Here is a 21803-nt window from a genome sequence, read left to right as displayed (position 1 = left end):
CAAAGTGGCCCTGGGTCTTCTCTGCACACGAGGTGGAGTCGCCACAGGATCAAGCCCCCAGAGCAGCAGTGGACGAGGGGCACAGCGGTTCAATGACATCCATTCTGCATGTCCTCAGCTCTGATCCTGTTCCCAGGCCTCCCCAAGATTTTTCTTACAAATATTTGTGTTTTACCAATTCCATCCTGCTTAAACCAGCTGGGGTCCTTTCCATGCATGGCAGCTGCAAGGACTCTGCCCCCACCACCCCCAGGTGCACAGGGCTGTGCTCCCCCTGAGGCGGACCCTACTTCCCACGTTGACCCTGGACTCGGCCAATGGGACACTGACAGATCCTAGTCAGGGCTGAGGAGTGAGTGTCCGGGGCTCGTCCTCTGACACCAGGCACTCCTGAATGGGGTTGGGCCCGCAGTCGACAGTAGAACGTCAAGCAAACCCACAAACACAGGTGAGGGCCCCCAGGCCACTGAGCACCAGCCATGCAAAGCCAACCAGAGCCATTCAGCTGGACCACAGAACTGTGAGAATCAGGTGTGCTCACTGTGTGAAGCTACTGTTCTTGGAGTGGTTTTGTCACACGGCAAAAACAATCTCATACACAATTCCTAGCAACAGAGAACCCTCCTGGATACACCCTCATCCTGTTCATCTCCAAGTCACATGGGTTTTATCTCCTCCCTGTCTCTAGAAACCAGGCACTTTCTCCTTTGAAGACATTTCAGGGGGTGTCCCTGTGTCCACTTATGCCGCTTCCCATCTTTTCTCCAAGCTGCCAGTGCAACCAGGCCACCCGCCTGTGTCAAACCTTCCCACAGCTCTGAGGGGGCCTCTCCAGCCTTCCTAGCTGCACACTTTGACCCGACGCACTGACCTCTGGTCAGGCAGGGCCGGTGACGAGAGCCTGTGTCCATCACAGGATGGATGCACTCACGTGTGCAAAGAGGTGCGTAAAAGAGTCCCTGTGCCCAAGCAGAGTCATTGCTGTATCTGCATCTTGTGGGGGCATGTCAGGAAGTGGGCTCCAGGGAGCTTGCCTGAGGCAGATCCTGATGTGGGCACTGACCACCGTGAGAGTCAGCAACCACCTTCAGTCCCCTCCCAGGCCCTGCAAGATCTATACATGCTCACGTAGAAGTTGCTGGGTGTGTGACGACATCCAGATAGACAAACGGTGTCTATCTGCCTGGAATGTGGATATCGCCACTGTCACTACCATAACCACCAACAGCAACATCACCACCACCATCCCCACATACCCACCAGCATCATCCTCCTCACCACCACCACCACCACCACCACCAAAATCATAAATGCCACCATCATTTTCCACAAATATGTTTTGAGTACCTGCTCTTTGCCAAGAAATGTTCTAGGAACTCGGTGCATTATTAATAAGACAGATTCCTGGCTTGAGAGAGATGACACTTTAGTGAGGTGAGCAGAACAGCAAGTAAAAGCATAAACAGGGTAATTTCAGAAACTGGTTACTGTGCTACAAAAAGCACATGGTGCTGGGTCAGAGGACTGCCGTCTTGTCACTGCCTCCATTAAGGCAGGTTTCCCTGCCACAGGGCCTTTGCACAGGCTAGTCCCGCTCTCAGAACACCCCCGCCTCCTTCCTTAACCTGGGCAATGGCTACTCATCTTTTCCTGACTTTGGCTCCATCACCCCCACCGTGAGCCCGCCCGCAGCAATGACACTGTCCCTCTCTCCTTCATGGCATTCACGGCACTCGCCATGTGGTTATCGGTCCTGCCTGAAAGGTACACCCTGAGAGAGCAGTCAAGCCTCTCATTGCTGCAGTCCCAGCATGGCAGGTGTGTAAGTAGGAAGAGACCAACTTTGAAGTCAAACATTGCAATTTCTTGAAATTTATCCATCAGCCTCTGGCCTAGGACACACCTCACAGAAGAGGTGATGCCTCCCCTAGACCCTGCCTCACAAAGACCCCTCCTCTTCCACTCCAGGGAGTCACCCCTAAATCCAAGTGTACAGCAACTCAAGAGTTGTTCCTTCTTCACCCTGTTGGCTGGAGGCCTGGCCATTCTCACCCACGGAAGCCCCTTCAGGGCTGTCCTCAACACAGGAGCGTGAAGGCCCCTGGAGGCAGAAGTCAGGGGGAGACCTGGAGCAGCCTTTCCCCTGGAGACCCTTTTGTCTTTCCTTTGGGACGCCATGCCCCACTACTCTCAAGAGAAAGGCTGATCGCACAAGCGCCTGGAGGGGCCCAGGGGTCTTCGGGGTGGTTTCTCTGGAGGAAGGGGGCCCAGGACTTGCCTTCCTGCTTCTCTCAGAAGTGAGCTGGGCTTCTGGGGGAGCAGGGCTGAATAGGTACCTGCGTAGGCCTGTAAGCCCCTGCTCCTAGGTTTTCCTCAGGCCCTTCAGTGCCCTTCTGTCTGTGGGGCGTTTTCCCCACCAGGACCGTATGAGTAGGTGCCCCTGCAATCATCTTCACTGGATGGAAAAGCGAAGCTGCAAGAAGGCGAGGGATCTGCCCAAGGCCACACAGCATGAGTGAAAGGGGCCTCACTTGTCAAACGACCAGAAAGGTAAGTGTCTCCAGGTGCTCCAAAACCAATCATCACGCAAACTCTGCATCCTGCCTATTTACTAACCGTCCAATGAAATGTTTAAGGTCGGAACCATCACCAGGGCTGTGCTGCTGGCCCGGACGTGGACCGTCCACATCCAGGTTAACTGATACATGGGTCGGGGGGGCACACGTCCCCAGGGGCCTGTCCCTGCCACCATGCGCACCTCAACGCCGGGCTCTTCTGTGCTTCACCCGAGCACCGGGAACACACTCAACAGCCTGCAGATTAAGACTGGTTCTTATACATTTAAAGTGGATATTAAAAAAAAGAGAGATTTTGTGACATGTAAGTTATGTAATATTCAAATTTCAGGTGTCATCTGGTTGCTTTGCAGCTCAGCAGCAGGGCTGAGTAGCTGCCGAAGGTGCTGGCCATTCAGTCCTGAATGGAGCAAGTGGGCACCACGGGGCATCCTGTCCAGCCTCCTGGACAGGATGCTGTAGAGCAGATGATGTGTTCGTGACCATGTGGAAGGAAGCTGGGACCCATGTGGGAGTAAACAAGCCCCTTACGTAACAAGCATCTGTTCCCAAGAATCCCCCAGTTTTCATATCCTCTCTGGACTGACATGCTCTGGTCACAAGCTGGCTCCTCTGTGAGTGACCTCTTAAATGTTGACATGTGCTCAAGGTCAGCTGGTCTGAGAAATGAGATTTTATTCCATATCTTCAGTGTCCGGAGTCCACGGAGGACTCACATCTCTGAACACCAGACACGATGAGGAGACAGCCTGTGATTGGAGAAGGGTCCCCAGCCTCAGCCTCCCTCAGAGCCCCCCTGCCTGGCTCAGATCCATCTCCCATCTGAACCCAGAGACTAGGACCCTCAGCCAGTCCATACCAGGGACTTTTTACCCCGCCACTCACAGAAGCCTCCAGACTGCAGATTGTTGGGAGGGAGAGGCGAGGAAGGAATGTGTCAAGGGGCCACTGCTGCAAGAGGAAGTCCGAGACCAAGAGAGCTGCACCCAAGGAGGCAGAGAACAGCCAAGATGCAACAGCCTGGGAGTGGGAGGAGGAGGAGGAGAAGCCCAGGGCTCGGTGACCTCACTCAGATCCACTCCAAAGGCTCTTCAAAAAGGACACACTGAACGGCCACAACAAAGATTTACATGGCAGATTACTAACTGGCCAAGCAAGGCCCTGGGGAAGGGGACCTGAAGCCTTGGCCCCTTCCTCCAGAACAGTCTGAGTACTGGCCTACCATGACCCTTCCACCTGTTTGACCCTGCCTTGTCCACAAAGGCTGAAACTTTAGGGGCTACCGGTTATTTCCCATGGCGGGTGCTTTTCCAGGTGGGCCACTGTGATGAGTCTCCTCTGTTTGTGTGAGGACCTGGCCATCCTGACCCCTTGCCCACAGTGTTCCTGCCAGGGCTAGGACAAACAAGGAGACTCAGGCAGCACTCAGGAGCCTCCACGGCTGCAGACTTGGGGCTCAGGGCACAGCCAGAGTCATCTCCTCGCGTGCAGAGCAGACACGATACTTCCAGGTGGTGTCTGTCAGGGAGGGAAGACGCCAAGCTCCCCAGCAGCAGGTAGCCTCCTGGAACAATACAAGTTCACTCAGTCCCAGTGAGAACAGGTGACTGCTTGCGGAGGCTGTGGCGGAAGCAGCAAGACTTCCTCCAAGGCCCATACACAAGTCCCCCCATCACCTCACGGGCCTTCTGGAGCCAAGTAACAACTTCACATCCATGGTGTCCAGCTCGACTCCCCTCCTGTTACCTGTGGGGACTGAGCCCATCCAGCCCAAACAGTAACCTTTTCTCCAGCCTCCTCTTCTCGACCCCAGGGAGGGCGGAATAACAGAAGGGCACTCTGGCTCTTCCTCTTGAGGAGAAGCAGGTGTGGGCATCATCCCTCAGGCCCAGCGTAGGCCCAGCTCAGGCAAATCCTTACAACAGGAACAGCCAGCTAGCACATTCGCGGATTACTCCTCTACCTGCATTTGTACTGTCCATAACTTTCCAGATGTCAATCCATGAGTGTATGGACTGGTCCATTTCCATTTTATGAAACAAATGATAGAAAAATCAAAAGATACACATGGAAACATAAAGCATTTGTTTATTATTGCTATAATCAAGGCAAAATCTCTTAAAACAATTGGCCTTGATAATGGAAATATAATCAGAATCATTATTCCTGCATTTACAGTTTGTTTTCTGCTGTTCAGACCGCAGGGTTTCACACATACACCACCTACCACCTGACTTTTCTCACACAAGAAGAATGCACTTGGAGACCACTCCCTAGGTACTGATGGCAGACCAAGCATTTCCTCACTGTGAACTCATTCCATCCTGTGTTTAAAACAAACGGGAAAGGGGAGGGGCCAGAATGCACCCACCCCCTTTGGAGGATCAACTGAGATAACCTAGGTGGTAACTGAGAGAACATATAAGAAACTGCCCTTTACACTCAAAACAGTGGTACAAACTAGAGCATCACTGGTAATGGTGCTTGTCACCCTGCTGGGGGAGGGGGACCCCCAGCATAGCCCTGCTCCCATAGCCTGCAGAACTGTCACCACAACCTGAAGTCCTGGGGCAATGTGTGTTAACCACCCAGTCTCCAAACTCGCTGAGGAAGGAGTTGGTCTGACAAGCCACGTCACAGGGACCCAGCCTTGTCCTAGAAACACCTGGTCAGTTTTATTTATCTTAGTATACATCTGTACAGGCAATAATAAAAAGGCTACTACACAATTCAGTGAGTTTTACCTAGTTTCAAGAGTAATGCATGCAGTTACAAATGAGAGGTAGAAACACCGTATTAAAGACCTAAAAATACAAACATCATATAAATAAATGTTCAAATTAACTGCTGGAATTTTATACAGATAAATAAGGTAAAAATTACATTACTTTGTCAAAGGAAAACCTTGTTTTTGTTTTTATCAGTACACTAAATTAGATTAATGCCAAAGAGCTTCTGTGCAATTTGTCCAAGTTTAGATGATATCATCTAAGAGGATTAAAACTGGAGAATGGTTTGTTCAAGTATCCAAGCACGTAAGTCAAAGAAACCAAATCATCGACCACGTGGGCACCGTTTCTGCAGGGACGTTAAGGGCCCACATTGTCCACGACTAGCTCCCTGGTGGACTGCCGGGATTAACAGGAAAATGCACACGGGCTGGAGAGAGCCGCCCCTTATCCTAAGAGAAAACAAACCTCATTTTTCACTGACTTCATGTAAAACTCCACATCACTAAAAAGCCTAGAGGTCACCAACTCTGTTTTGGCCCTACTGCAATTCTTGGGTGTATCTCTGGCCTGCCATTTGTTCCAGTGCTGCCCGAATAAACCTAGCGGTCACAGGCATGAATGCACATTACGCATGCACAGTAAAAAAAAATGCAAACTAAAGCAGACAACCAGCAACTTAAAAACATCAGTGAGAAAAAACCTGTAGGCGTAGATGAACAGGTTAAGAAAATGCAGAGGCTCATAAAACACAAGTCTTTACCACTGAAAAGTCCACGAGAGATTACATGTGAATTCTGGAAAGGGTACGCATATATAATCAAGTAAAATACTCTAAACAAGTCCATTGTGCCTCAGTTAGTTTTAAATTGCAAAATCCAATACAGTTGTTTTAATAAATTAGTGCAATATGAAAGATTTTGGAAGATTATTAATATATGTCCATGTTAGCTCAAATTAAAGATTTCACAATATCTTCCAAGAGTCATCTTTCACTCCTTCTTAAGCTATTTCTTCCTGAGCTGTTTATGGGTGCTTGCTCAGACTCAGACAAACTCACCCCGAGAACTGAACTGCCCGGAGGAGATGGGGCTTTTACTTCACGCCTCAGTGAATACAAGGAGTCCCACACTGTGCTCTGGTGGCTAGTACAAAGAGCCACTCATCACTTCATGCTAACTCTCCTTAACAGTAACCATATTGGTGACTCTAGTTCTAAGGTATGTTTATTTACCAAAATCAAACCGAAAGCCCAGTGGAACACTTTTGCATCTGCTTCTATAAAGAGAAAGGGAAGGGGTGACTTCTCTGGTTAGGCAGACCTCCTACAATATGTAGTTCTGGGATTGGTTTTCCTTTGTGAAACCACTGCGTGCTCTTTGGTAGTCACCATGTAAGAGTGGGGCGACAGGACCCAAGCTGTGCTCCCAATGGCATCACCTGACACCCACCGCTGGTCCTGGGGGCAGGCCTGCTGCTGCTCACAAGGCTGAGGTGCTATAGCAGAGTGCTGACAATCTTCTTTCAATACTAGATTTATCTAGAAATAAAATCCATGATAAATGCCATTAATATTTCAAAACTGAGGAAAGAATCACCACTGAGAAAAATCTCTCCACCTCCACCCTCACTTCTGTCCTATCTTTGCCCCAAAGTTAACAGTTCTAGTGCTTTTTCTTCTTTCTGCCAGGTAATTGTCTAGCTTAGTGCTGCACGGTGTAAAACCTAGATTAGCAAGTCAAACGAAGAACATGTAGATTTTAACAGCTAGTTTTGCTCAAAACTGCTAGTAAGTATAGAACTGCCAGTCCCTGGTTGCTCTTCAGAATGTGGATGACCACACCTCCTCCAAGAGGCCCACCACCTTCTCATCTGCTCTTCACAAGCCTCATATCTACTCCTCACAACAGCTCTGCAAGGCAGGCCTTGTCCCTCATCTCACAGAAGAAGAAACTGGGGCCACGGAAGGGGGATGTGACTAGCCCAAGGTTGGGAAACCAAGATGCAATCCCTTTGGGCAGGGCACTGCACACCCCAGGGTCATCCTGCTGCACCAGGAGAAGACAAGGAGATGCAATCAGCAAACACACTACTTTCCAAGTCAACTCACATCTGTGGATGTTTTCAATGTCTGCTGGGTCCTGAAGAATCTTAGTTAAGCCCTCCAGAAGAAGGGCTGCTTTATGATAGCGATAAACAATATCTTCAGTCTGCTGAAACATTTCATCCAAGGCTGCGGCTTGAACCTGGAACCAGTGAAAAAAGATAAGGTTCTCAGTTTTTCCAAGAAAATATGAATCCATGTGTACAATGCAGCTTTAAATGGAATCTCTCTAAAATTAATACATTTTGAAAAAATAATACAACTTACTGGGTGAATGATATAAAGGAAAAGCTTCTTGACAAAAGAGTTACTAACTCTGCATTCAAACATAACCTTCTTGAACTCAGAGACTCAAAACTCCTAAGGTTTAACACTTCTAAACTGGCTCATATCTGACTTCAATAAAAAGTTTACTTTAAATATACACTTCCATACTAGTAACCTGGCATTTCATTAAAGCAGATTTTGTTACAATGAAATAATTAAATGATGTTAAAAGCCATTTATCAGCTGATTCTTTCAGTTAAAGGACTTCCTGGTGTGTGGGATTTATTCACTCAGAGACGTTTATTGGGCACCTCTTGAATTTATGGGGCAGTGGGCATATGATGAAGGCAAGCTCACAGTCCAGGTAAGGTGTGGGCTGTCCTCCAAGGGCCACACGGTATCACAGGAGGAAGCCCTGGATGGTACCCAGTGGACTACACTCAAAGGGCACCTAACTAGACTATCAGGGAGGGGAAGGTGAGGAGAGCCTCCAGGAAGTGATACTGAGGCTGAGTCATGAGAAGCAGGAGTGAGCTGGGCAGTGGGAGAGGGGGGCAAGGCCTCCCCAGTGTCATTCACAGGGTTATAAGCGTTTTGTTTTCCCAACAGCATCCTAATTTTCTCTTTACTCATTCGTCTCTGAGTCTGTGAGGGATCCACTGTGCTAATTTACCTGTCAGTATGCTGTCACTTTCAAAAAGCAAAGCCACTTACAATAAGATAAATAAAAAGGATATGGAAAATCAAAGTCCTGACACAGAGGGAGAAAGAAAGAACCACATGTAAGGTGAGTGACCCCAAGCTGCTCGGCAGCCAGGGCCCAGGAGAGATTTGTTGGAGGCACGTAGCCCTGTCATCAGCAGAGACGGCAGCACTGTCACTCCTCACGACAGGACATCTGTCCTGGCACAAATTTTAAGAGAAAACTTGTCCTAAGAACTCTTTATTTGGTATAAAATGATATAGTGCATAATATTATTCATGTCAACAATTTATAGCAATATAATATATATTATTTTCATTAATAGCTTATATTCCAAAATTATTTTCATATGACTTTTTATTATGATGACTTTCAAAAAACTGCCAAGGGGATAATATAACAGTACAATTCAGAGTTCAGGTAAATCTGGGCCCAAGAAAGAAGGTCAATTGTGTTAGTATGGTAAAAATCATAAAGTTGGTAAATAATTAAGTTCTTCCCCGCTGAATTACTTAACAGCCCCTAATTTCATGCTTACCTCAGGCAATTTTCCTTTTGAGATACAGAATACAAATTATTTCTACGAATATAACCAAATATTTGGCAAAGTAGGTTAAACTTCTTGTCTATACTGAGGTCAGTTGTGGAATCTGAGCACATGAATTTTTGCAGATAGGGTAAAAGAGCAGAATTTTTTTCTAACATTTTAAGCCAAATTTCTTAAACAATGGGAAATGAAGAAAAAGGTCCAGCAAAAGCTTTTAGATACAAACTATCAAAAGATTAGATCATGCCTAATGTTAGCAATTTTTAAGTGGTATGGTAAACTCTTATTAATACCAAAAGTGGTAACCAACACAGCTTGTTTGCTGCATGTTAATTCAGTCCAAATACTCCTTCCGGAAGAGGTACCGTAACACCTGGGACTTGGGAGTGGTGCTGCATAAACTCTGCTTAAAAGGATGATGTCAAGCAGGTGTGCAATTCAAAAGATGCTCTTAAACACCAAAACTATTACTGTACAATATTACACCTTAAAAAGGGTTACCATTTCTACAGCACAGTTATAGATGAGTTTCTCTGCAGTTACACTGTTGATTTCATCAATAAATCTCTGTTTGTCAGAGAAGAAGCGATTCAGCTTTTCTGTCAGTTTCTTGCACATGCTAATGCAGAATTTATATCGTTCATTCAGATTTTTGACAACTGGAAAAAAGTTGAAATAAGAATTCAGTTTTCTTTCAGAAACAGAGTCATGGTGACATGCAACTTTCCTGCTAACTTAAGGAAAGTGACACAAAATGATCACTAAGAAAAGCGCCTGGAAATCAATCTTTCCTATGTCCTCTCTCTCAGTCAAGAGAGGACTGACAACAAAGCACCTGACTGCTCTGTGTTAAAAACAGAGAAGCCAGCATCTTTTCCCATTGAAGAAGACTTAATAAGACAGTGACCCCTCATCAAAAACCCCTTTCTCAGTGCAAGGGGAGAGGACTGCTGGGCCCCCAGGAGCTCATCATACCCCAGCCTACCTTGCTTCACACCCGAGGACGGGCTCAGCTTCCCGGACTTGATCTGCTCTTTGGCGAGATGCAGAGAGGCTGCCAGGAGTTGTGCAGCTTTCATGTGCAACACCAGCTGCTCTACCCGCCTGGCCCAGAGACAGCAAGCACAGTGTTAGCCTGCAAACCAACAGGCCAGGCCCCATCTCAACCCACCTTGACACTCTTAGTGCACAAAGGACTCCTGAAAGGAGAAGGGTCGGTGTGGAAAAAAGTGTACTTTTAACATTAGGGGCACACTCAGATAAGAGTACCATCTCTTTATAATCAAGTGTCTTTAAAATCAAGGCTGCAGAACCTCCGGTCTTGGCTCACCAGTGAAACTGAGCACTGAAATAACTCAGAGACTCCTTGACACTTATGCTAACCAGATGTGACCTGCAGTGGGTGGCGAGGCCTCCAGCTTGGACACCAGTGTATGGAGGGCAGGAAGGAAGGAAGAAGATGGACAGCAGGGGCCACCTACCCCCAGTCCTTGCTCAGCTGGCTGATCTGGTCCACCACCGCACTCTCCTGGATCTGGTACACGGAGACGGCGGATGCACAGAGCTCTGGGCTCCCCCCGCGCACAGCCGTCAGGTCCAGCACACACTCCGTGAACAGCAGCATTGAGTTCAGGTGGCGTAAGGTGTCTGCATGTTCTTGCTAAGGCAAAGCCAACTTGTCTTAGAAACTTGCAGGTTAAGGAGAGGTGCATACTCATTTCTGTATACCAATCATGGCCACTGCTAATATTTTTCTATACGTATCAATATCAGAATGATCAAAGGAGGCTTAAGTTTCTAAATTCCAGAAAACTAGTCAGAAGATAAACACAAATGAAATCAAAGATGTGTCATGTGTTTTTGTGGCATGTATGAGAGCAGCCACAACATTCAGCCTCAAAGATATGAGGCCATTGTGCTTTCACCAGGAAAAAATGGAACACAGAACTAAATCGATGTACATGGGACAGAAACATGACCAAACAGATACTAAGAGAGAAGCACTTCAGCATATTCTGGACATGAGACCACACTTCTCGATAGTCTCATGAATTCTACTGGCTTAAAATTTCAGAGATACTTTATTTAAATTTCTGGTGGTTCCTCAGTTAGCAGTGGTTCCTAATAATAAACCTTTAAAATTTCATGATCTTTTCAGTTAGTTAGAATGAGGTAGAGACATGGACATAATAGCAATGCATTAAAAATGGGTATTCTAAAATTAATGCTGTTTTGAGATTTGTTTTTAGCTAGCAATGCATTTTGAAATCTCAAATAAAACAAAGTTTCTCACTCTCCTTCCATGGTTAAAAGGGATAAAACCAGTGTCCTTGAGACAGGAGAATAAACGAACCAACTTTTGAGAGTCTCCCTGCTCTGCAACAGCAGATTGGACTGTATGTTCCAACACTTACTGGAACATAATTTACATTATACATATTTTCAAAATTACAGCTTAAACTTACCACGGAATCACTACTAAGATTTTGCATGCAATATTTTATAAATTTTATGTGAGATACTTAATGCTCCTCCACACACAACAGAAATCCCAGGGGTCCAGCATGGACACTTAGTGCCTGCGATGGTCTGGAGAACGGGTCATTTTCATTTGAAGTGCAGGGTGATCTGCACTGACTGAAGTCAGATGCAGTCCACAGGAAGATGGCCTAGAGTCGATGCTGAAGAGTTAGCTGGCACAGGCTTTGGAATCGTAACATTAACCTCTGTTCTGGATGTGTGCTCAGCACGCTGCACATTATGACCCGTTTTTCCCTGGAGAACCAGCTCCATGGAGGGACGTGACTGTCCAATCTGCTGGGACGCTGTATTTCTCAGAGTTACTGACTCAGTTGGCATTATAATTTACTTTTTCAAAACCTAAGTTTAAGTGTATCATTTTTATCTTGTAAGGTAAAGTAAGCTTTGAGAATAAAAAGTTATGGTTTTAGGGAAAAGATTATGTTTTAAAAGTCCTATAAGTAGTAAAAGGGCTTCCCTTGTAGCTCAATCAGTAAAGAAAGGAGACCTAGGTTCAATCCCTGGGTTGGGAAGATCTCCTGGAGAAAGGAATGGCAACCCACTCCAGTATTCTGGCCTGGAGAGTCCCATGGACAGAGGCGCCTAGCAGGTTACACTCCATGGGTTCTCAAGAGTCAGACACAACTTAGCGACTAAATCACCACCACCACAAGTAGTAAATAAACTTCAGATAAAAGAATTAATACAAAATCTGTATGTGTCACTTCCTATGAACCAAAGCTTGTTGTGAATGAGTGTCACTGTCAACATAATTCTAAAAACACATCACCAAGGTTTCAGATAGAAAAGGTCATGGGAAGAACCACTGGGACTTGCTCTCGGATTCTGCCCTCTCATCATCAATTCTCCCCTCACTGTAGCCTTAAAGGACACATCATAGGGTCTCTTCCCACCTCCATCAGCGTCTCCTCTGGCAGTTCGGGGGCTTCAAAGGTGACGAGCCCCTCCAGGCTGGGGGGTGAAGCACCACAAGGCACATGTCTCAGGCTGGGGGCTGCCTCTGCTCCCAGAGGGGGAGACCCCGAGCACAGCCCAGGCGGGGAGCCCCCACACACACGGCCACCGATGGAGCACAGAGAGCCCCCAGAGCTGCTAGAGCCCCCTGTGGAGAGAGGACATGGACGGCGCTCAGTGATTAGCACCCAGTGATCACCAGGCAGTATGGCAACCAGTAAGAGAAACCCCGCTCCCATCCCAGCCCAAGAACAGGCTGTCTTCCCATGCTCACCTTCATTCCTCAGCTATAGGCATCCTTCACAGACTCATCACAGCTGCTTTTAAACTGTTTTAGACAAACTCTAGCATACGCCTCAGAGAAGGCGATGGCACCCCACTCCAGTACTCTTGCCTGGAAAATCCCATGGACGGAGGAGCCTGGTAGGTTGCAGTCCATGGGGTTGCTAAGAGTCGGACACAACTGAGTGACTTCACTTTCACTTTTCACTTTCATGCACTGGAGAAGGAAATGGCAACCCACTCCAGTGTACTTGCCTGGAGAATCCCAGGGACGGGGGAACCTGGTGGGCTGCCGTCTATGGGATCGCACAGAGTCAGACATGACTGAAGTGACTTAGCAGCAGCATACGCTTTTCTCCCCTGCTGCACCACAGTCCTCAGGTGAGAAAACTTAGCCATAGGTGGTACATCACTAAAACTCTACCCGAGTGCTGGTCTGGAGGCACTTATACCAGTCCTGATTTCTAATACCACAAACAACACTGTGATGAGATCTCGCCTTCTTGTGAGTTATTTATGTGTGATAAATACTTTATAAGACCATTTTGCTGTGAGTGGTCTTATAAACAGAATGCAGTTATCACAAGTCAAATATTACTATACACGCTTCTATAGCTCTAAGAATCATCATGCTGTTTTCTAAAGCAGCCAAAAGTGAGCACACAGTTCCCACTAAGTCTCCACAGCACTGGGTTATACTATTTAAATGTTGGCTTAGTTAATAGGTATAATAGGTATAGTTAATAGGTATTTTCTTTCTCTCTTTTCTTCGGCCGCTCTGCGTGGTATGAGGGACCTTCGGTCCCTGACCAGGGATGGAACTGGTGCTCTCTAGAGTGGACGGTGGAGTCTGAACTACTGGGCCACCAGGGAAGTCCCCTCATTTACTTTTTATAACCCTTTAAGGTAAAGAAGATTGTTATCTCCACGTCACTGGAAATTATATCACACTATGAAGGCATTTTCAGAACTTGCACCCCAAACAAGAGCCCAAGGCAGAACTAAGTCAGTCCTCACCTGAGGTGGTTCTTATCCGAAGGCCCATGTGGGCACACGTGGTGGCTGCGGCCCTGTGTGGGGGAGACCCCACTGTGAACATCACAGCCCTAGAACTTGCTGCTGCTCCTATAGGAGGGGCCAGGGCAATACCACAGGCTCCTGCAGGGGCTGAAAGAAGAAGTTCACCACGCGTGCTATTTTCCAGAGGGCAGGGTTACAGGGAGACTTCACTGTTACATTAGATTTTTGTTTTTTTACAATAAGCGTTTATTACTCTTAAAAACAGAGAATTCAATTTAGAGCTCCATGAAAAATATTTTACAGCAATCCCTTCACAGGTGTGAATCTTCCTGTCACCAAAGCCTAGAAGTCAGTTTTCTGTGCACTTCTAAAATATGTGAACTGCAGTCACAGCTAAGAATAATTTGAAAATGTGGAAACTAAGAACTGAAAATAAAAATGTGAGGAAAAAAACCTGATTAAAAAATGGGCAGAGGACCTGAGAAGTTACTTTTCAAAAAAATATGGTCAATAGGTACATGAAAAGATGTTCAACATCACTAGTCATCAGGGAAATGCAAGGAAAAATCACAGTGAGACACCACCTCATACCTGTCAGGACGGTCATCCTCAAAAAACCACAAATAACAAATGGTGGTGAGGATGTGGAGAAACTTAAGAGCTAAGCTGTCTTATAGCTTATAGTTTCTTAGAAGAAAATGCAGTGTTAGGCATGAGATAGGAGTATTTAGGGAGACTCCAAGAAAAGGGAGACAAAAGCAAAGACTCCAGAGAAAAGTTTACCCTGCTACCTAGAGCTACAGCAAACCCTACACACAGCCTCACTCGTGGCAAAAAAAAAAAAAAAAAAGACCTCATACTATTTGACTTTATTCTTTATATATAGTATATCATGTCTGGCTTTCAACAAAAAATTAAAAGGCAAGCTCATCAACAGACAGGACGTGGCAGAGAAGAGAAATGAGTAATGTATCTGATGAGCTCATCAACAGACAGGACACGGTGGAGAAAAGAATCAGCTAGCCTGAAGGTATGTCAGTAGGAACTTCCAAAACTGGAAAGCAAAGAGAAAGAAGAACCAAAAACAAAACCCCCAGAATGTCCAAGAACTGTGGGACAACCACAAAGGAATAATATATATGCAATGGGAATATCTGAAGGAGAAAGAAAGAAGTGAAAGAAATACTTGAAGTATCAATAGTAAAGACCAAGTAATTTCCCAAACAAATGCAGAATCAAACCACAGATCCAGGAAGCCTCAAGAACACCAAGTGGTTAGAATTAAAAAAAAAAAAAATCTATACCTAGGCACTTCATATTCAAACAGCAGAGAATCAAACAAAAATTCCTGAAAAAAGTCAAACTGTGTGGGGGGGTGCGGGGGGGAGGGGTGGGGAGAAAACATCTCATCTATTACATCAGATGAACAAGGGTAAGACTTACATCAGACTCCTCTTTAGAAACCATGCCAGATGAGAGTGGAGTGAAAAGTGAAGTCCTATTGTACAGAAACCGCAAACCACACTCAAGATATTTACTGGTCTAGACATTCCCTGCTTTGGAGAGTCATGGGAGAGTCAATAAAAGAATTATAGAGAAAATAAGAACAAAGGTTACAACAGCGATTCTCAAATTTAAGTGTGCATAATAATCACATGGGGAGTTTGCTAGAGACACAGATTACTAAAATCCATTTCCAGAAAGCTCAATTGAACAAGTCTGGTTTAGGGCATGGACCAGCCCTTTGATTTCATTTTTTTGACAAGCAGCCCAAAGTAATCTTGGTGTGGGTCCATGGACATAAAGGTCTCCGGAACAACTGAAAGAGCCAGGGATCTCAGTGACCCATGGCTCTCTATAGGATAGGCCAGCTACATAAGAAATGCTGAAGAACACGTATGTGTTTAAGGTAACTTTGGCCAGTGTTATCCTACTGATAAAAAACAATCTTGGTCAGAACTCCTTCTAACTCACGGGTTGCTTATCATCCAGACGCTGCACAAGTCTCTGTCTTGGCAGGCTCCTAAGAAATCAGATGAGATGACATGACAGAGGCTGGATGAAGAGACGTGGGTCAGCAGGTTCATGAACAATCAATAGGAGTAGACAGGCAGAATGTTATCCCCACAGCCAAGCCAGAGACGCTCACGTTCTGACCCTGGGAACCTGTAAATACCTACATTACATGGCAAAGAGGAATTAAAGTTGCAGATGGAACTAGGGTTGCTAATCAGCTGGCCTTAAAGAGATTATCCAGTGGGTCCAACGCAATCACAAGGGGCCTTCAAATGGCTAACAAGCAAGCAGAAGGTCTGAGTCTAGACTGGCCATGGCTGGCTTTCTAGATGGAAGGGGAGCAGGTGAGCCAAGGGGAGCAGGTGATCCCTAGAAGCTGGAAAGGCAAGGAATACAGTCTCCCCAGAGCTTCCAGAGTGAACACAGCCCTGCCCACACCCTAACTTCAGCCCACTGAGACCTTGAGAACCGTAAACTAATATACTTGTGGTAATCTGTCACAGCAGCAAGAGGAAACTAAGAAATCATGTGCCTAAAGGAAACCAGATTTTTCTCACCTGTATCCATTGGTCGTTCTGTATTTAAACTGTCTGTGCTGCCCTGATGTCCACCAAAAGGTGTTTTCACTTGTTGATCTGATAATTTCCCAGTACTGACGGACCTAAAAAGAAAATTAATAATGTAAATGTATACTTTTAAAAAATCCAGACATATCAAGAACAATGGTGACTTAAGCCAAGCCATAAAAGGGTTAATGGGAAGTCAAAGAACAAGGAGACAAAAATAGAGACCAAACAATTCAAGGCAGAGATTAACTTCATAACCAGAAAAACAGAAGGTAGAAACAGACCCCTCAGGAAACTTAGGATGAGCTATGATTCACACAGGTGCAGGAAGCATCCTGGTTTTCTGAGATGCTACATTTACACAGAGTGGCTAACTATACACAGTATCACTAACCACTGGCATAGAGCAGCTGCTAGTTTGGTCCAGTTGTTTTATGGTAGAAACAGAGGCACTGCTACAGTCTTCAAGTTTGAGGCTGGAAGGAAACGGCCTTGTTTACCTGCCAAACGCTGCCTTGACCTGATGCTTGGACTTCTGCCTCTCCCCTCCTTGTACCAGGACACAGTGAGTGCATTTCCTTGGGTTGTTCCCGTCTTTCGGCTGCCCCTCGGAAGTCCCGTGACGAGTGGCTAAGGCGAGCAGGTTGGAAGATGCTTGCGTTTTGGGAATTTTGAAAGGAGCCGTGGTCTAAAGAAAAACACATAAGTGAATTACTCCAACATATGGAGTAATTCCATTCAGAGTCGCCAGGCTCGTGGTGCAGAGGCTGGAGCAGAGACCCCGGACTGCGGAGGGCCTGGATTCAAATCTGGCTCCTCTACATCCAGTCTCTGTGACCCTGACCAGTTCATTTACACTAAGCCTGCTTCCTTTCTTCAGGATAAACAGGATAATGAATGTAAAGCATGCAGCAAGTAAAGGACTTACACTCTGCCTGGCACACAGCAGGTGCTGATTAACTGTAGTTGTTCTCCCCCTGAATGCTTTCCACAAGTATCTGTTAGACTAGCTCATGACCTAGCTTTCTACTCCTGAGAGCTCAGTTAAGCTACTGCTAAGCCGACTGCAGGGACCTTCCATTGACACTAGCTCCCTGTACAAGCGCACGCCCTAGACAGCAGCCCACAGAGTCAAGAGTGAGTAAGTTCCGGATCAGACTTCCCTGACAGGCCTGGTGACCTTCCCGTCTCCTGGGGCCCTCCCACTATGCACCCCTTAAGACAAGACCTTCATAGAACTTACCAGACCCTGCTCTTTGGTTTGGAATGACCCATCCAGCCTTAGACCAGAACCCCACAGCACTCTACCCGCAGACGTAATAGCGGCGCATGCTCAGGCCCTGTCTTTGTCTGAGCTCTGATTCAACTTCCCTGTGTGGCCCCTGGGTGCTTCTCCTGGGACCTGGGAGTAATCAACTTCCCTATTTTAATTTCTCTTGTGGTCTGCTACTGGATCCAACTGACCATCCAGAACACAGTGCCCCAGTTAAGAAATGTTCATTTAGCAAAGTCATAACATCTACATAAGGGCTGAATAAACACACCTTAGTAGGAGAGCCAATGATGGTTGGTAATGGAGTTCTGAAGAACCAGTCTGAGCTCCGCGGGGAGGACCCGGTGTGCTTGGGCGGGGAGGTCCCAAGACTGCCAGGCCGGCTGGGCTGAGGGGAGCAGCTGTAGCCAGCCCCGGCCTGGGATGGGCACACGGGGTCAGAGTGCTGTTTTCTGAGCTTCTGCTTGTTCTGGTAGATGTCGGTGAGGGTGGGGGCGCTCGGCAGTCTAGCGCCCAACAGGACAGGCTGTGGTGACTGGGCCTGCGGTACGGGAGAACCTGCCAAGGACACAGAGGCAACGTTAACCCAAACAGAACAAGCACAGAGCAGAAACGGGGAGTCAAGAAGACACCTCTCAAATGAGAATTCTAACGAATTCTTGTTTTCCATGAGATATTCTAAAATTTGTTTACCTGGCAAGACACAATTTCTTGGCTCCTTTACAAAACAGTGACAAAGGCGTTGCTGTTGGTGTCCCAGGAGACAGAAGTTAATGACTGTCTATCAGCTGTTTTTATCAACAGCAAGCACATAACTCAATTAATGTAATGTCTAATCACCAACGAAGAAAATTAAAGAGTAAATGGCTAAAGCTAATGCAGACAACACAAATCTACACTGAACAAGATGGTTTCTACTCTTTATGTGAAGACACACATGTGTCTTATCAATGAAATTATTCTCTCTTCTCATGTAGCAACTAAAAGAAACTCAAGCTAACTAGAAAAAAACTCCTTATTCAAGAAAAGAATGTTGGCAAGAAAATTAGAAAGATAATATACTTTTCCTGGATTGTTTTGTCTAAAAATAACAAGCATATGGATATTTGTCAGTTTCATTAAATTCATTTGAAACCTAAAATATCCATCTTCTCTACAAAGAGAATACTCATAGACAGACTTCCTGCCTCTGAGGGGAACACTGGGAGACAGTCTCGAAGAATGGTTGGCTATGACCTGGGAACTCCCCTCCCAACCCTGCTGCTACTGACCTAACATCCATAAGCTGGGAGCTCCAGTTACAAATTCCTTGGAGCTTCTTGCAAGCCAAACCACCACCAACAACACTGAAGACATACAAACCTTCTTGGTGGCAGATAACCATTATCTTCCCCAAAACAGACACCAGTAAATATGAGATACTGCTGCTGACCACTCTTAGCTTAATCTCATCCTAAATCTAGTATTTTAGTTTTCAGACCTGCATTCTGCCATACATGTGTGTAGACATATACATATGTACCAATAAACAGTGACAAAATGTTATGATCTGGAGAAAGTTATTTGAGCTCTTTTTTTTTACTTTACAATACTGTATTGGTTTTGCCATACATCAACATGAATATGCCATGGGTGTACATGTGTTTCCAATCCTGAACCCCCCTCCCACCTCCCTCCCCATACCATCCCTCTGGGTCATCCCAGTGCACCAGCTCCAAGCATCCTATATCCTGCATCAAACCTAGACTGGCGATTCGTTTCTTATATGATATTATACATGTTTCAATGCCATTCTCCCAAATCATCCCACCCTCTCCCTCTCCCACAGAGTCCAAAGACTGTTCTATACATCTGTGTCTCTTCTGCTGTCTCGCATACAGGGTTATTGTTACCATCTTTCTAAATTCCATATATATGTGTTAGTATACTGTATTGGTGTTTTTCTTTCTGGCTTACTTCACTCTGTATAATTGGCTCCAGTTTCCTCCATCTCATTAGAACTGATTCAAATGTATTCTTTTTAAGGGAACATAAAATCTGCAACACTAACCCAAGAAAAGAGTTCTTTTCTAAGTAATGGAGCATTCCTTTAACTGCCCAGTGCCTCAAATGCACGTGTAAGATTTGATTTATCAGAGTGTGATTTACACATATCTTTTCAGACATATATATTTTATATAATAAAGCAAATAAACACCCACATTTCTTTTTTATATGATGCTAACTGGTAGCTCTTATTAAAACCAATATTAATCAAAGTAATGAAATTTCATTTTCTAGATTGATTTTCATTGTCTGTATGACAACCAGAATTTAGCCAAGTCATTAATTCCTAAGACTTGACTTCATGAAAGAATCATATACACAGGAGACAACCAATCAGCAATGATGCACTAGAGGACATTAGACCAAGACAGGACAGCACAGAAAATATCTCATATAAATTCTATTGGTTTGCTAAGACTGGAAAAATCTAACTTGAATTCACTCACGACGGGACTTAAACTATGAACACTGTGTGGACATCGCCTACCTGACGAGTTCCTACTCCTGGATTCGTGGCCCTGAAGATGCCCGCAGCAGCACTGACGGAACTGCTCAGGAATGGTGCCCACTGAGAGAAGGAAAGGGGAAAGGATGGAGAAATGGCTCAGAACTAGTAAAGGATGGAACAGGCAACAGGTGCACATGCTGTATATTACAGCTGACAGAATTTAATTAGCAAAGATGTAGTTCAGCTTGTGCATGCTAAGTGGCCCACATGCTGGGTACTGGGCTCACTGAGAATCGAGCCCTACAGAGCCTGCCTGGAGAGCAGAGTCCGGGGAGAGAGCCAGGCACACACCCTCGATGCCACAGGGCATGCCTTCATGACAGAGAATGTGAAAAGCTGGTCCCAAGCGTCCAGCCCATGGAGCTGCTGGGGCCCAGTGGCTGGCCCTCTACCCACCATGTTCCTGCCAAGGTCACTCTCATGCTGTCCCAACTGTGACGGCATGGGTCACAGATCTGGATGGCATGGTGCCTGGGGAGGCTCCTTCAGCCTGGGTGACATCTTCTCAGGACTCACTACCATCAGAACTCCTGCCCACTCCTCCTCCCTCCCTCACCCTTGGGGGTCAGGCCGATAGGTGGTCTGAAGGGCACCTGCCGCCCCTGCTTCCTCCCTGATCTCCAGCAGGGTCTTCCCAGGCGCTCTCTAGAACGTTCTCTGCATCTACCTCTGGGGAGCCAAACTAACCAGAGGGAGAGCTGGGGAAGGCTTCAGGGAGCTTCAGTAGACGAGAGACACGTGTCCACCAAAAAGAAGAGGCACTGACTTAAGTGTGGCTGGGCCTTGCCCCTAGAACCAGGAGAGCCTAAGGGTTACAGAGGGGATGAGGAAGGTCCACAGTTTTGTTTGAAGAATATTTTTCAGCTAAAAATACTTTCAAAACCATTGCAACAGGGCGGGTGGTGAGGTAACCTATTGACAAAGAGTCACTGGGGTCGTGTTCTGTGACTGGGGCCCCTGGGCACTGCCGTAGTCTCTCACTCTCCCTCTGCTGAGGTGTCTCCCCCTGCCCTCTCAGTTTCCTCCAGCAGCTGTGATGGGGGGTGCCGGCCCTCCTCTTGGAAGTGTCTGTGTATGCTGGCCCACCCTGTCCTGCTCCCCCCACATTTCTGCTGAGTGGCTGTCTCTCTCAGACTGCAATCTCAGTTGCTCTGGCCTCTCCGATGTGTGTTCTCAAGTTGGAATATTTTCTCTGTCTCTCAGTTTTCCTGAAAATGTGGTTTGGGGTCTTTCTGTTGGGTTGAGATTTGCTGTTCTGTGGCCTCCCAGGGTGCCATGGGGGTGGTTTCCGAGCTCCCCCTGCTGCTGTACATGGTGACCGGGAGAGGTAGGAGGAGCTACCGCCCCTGCCCGCTGCAGCAGGAGGTCTCTGGTAGACACAGCCTGGCACAGTTATGTACACCACTGCCTTGTAACCCTCTTAAATCCTAGCGCCAAAGCAGGGCAGGCATTATAGGGTATCTGATTTTGTGTTTAGAGATGCTTTTTATCCATAAGACCCATGGATACTATCATATTTCCAACAGTGCTCTGAATGGATTTACAGGCCCTCAAGAAGGAGTCGGAGCAGTGGAAGGTTAGAGGGAGGGACATGGCTCCTTATCAGCTGGGACTCAAGGCCACCAAGAGCTGGGCTCCTAAGGGAAGGTCGTGTCACAGGTGTCATCATCA

The 21803-nt window shown here is 46.4% G+C and overlaps 1 protein-coding gene across 12 annotated transcripts in view; it reads right to left on the bottom strand.

Moving 5' to 3' along the window:
• Window positions 1–4646: 4646 nt before the first annotated feature.
• Window positions 4647–21803, bottom strand: part of ULK2 (unc-51 like autophagy activating kinase 2) — a 55275-nt gene continuing 38118 nt past the window's right edge. For 2 of the 12 annotated variants that reach the window (XM_060395482.1, XM_060395485.1), the window contains 10 exons: window positions 20112–20192; window positions 17850–18136; window positions 16806–16993; window positions 16297–16400; window positions 13721–13870; window positions 12361–12569; window positions 10408–10586; window positions 9912–10030; window positions 9428–9585; window positions 4647–7551 (listed from right to left, as the gene is read on the bottom strand). In XM_060395482.1, coding sequence (XP_060251465.1) covers window positions 7207–7551; window positions 9428–9585; window positions 9912–10030; window positions 10408–10586; window positions 12361–12569; window positions 13721–13870; window positions 16297–16400; window positions 16806–16993; window positions 17850–18136; window positions 20112–20192 — 1820 coding nt within the window. In that variant the 3' untranslated portion in view covers window positions 4647–7206. Of the gene's footprint in view, window positions 9586–9911; window positions 10031–10407; window positions 10607–12340; window positions 12570–13720; window positions 13871–16296; window positions 16401–16805; window positions 16994–17849; window positions 18137–20111; window positions 20193–21803 lie in introns of all 12 variants that reach the window. The other 10 variants (XM_027974822.2, XM_015098670.3, XM_042255702.1 and 7 more) reach the window with 10 other exon arrangements.

This window comes from Ovis aries, chromosome 11 (genome assembly GCF_016772045.2).
Source record: "Ovis aries strain OAR_USU_Benz2616 breed Rambouillet chromosome 11, ARS-UI_Ramb_v3.0, whole genome shotgun sequence".
Lineage (NCBI taxonomy): Eukaryota > Metazoa > Chordata > Mammalia > Artiodactyla > Bovidae > Ovis > Ovis aries.
Note: the sequence above shows the minus strand (reverse complement) of the source record. Positions and strands in the feature narration are given on the sequence as shown.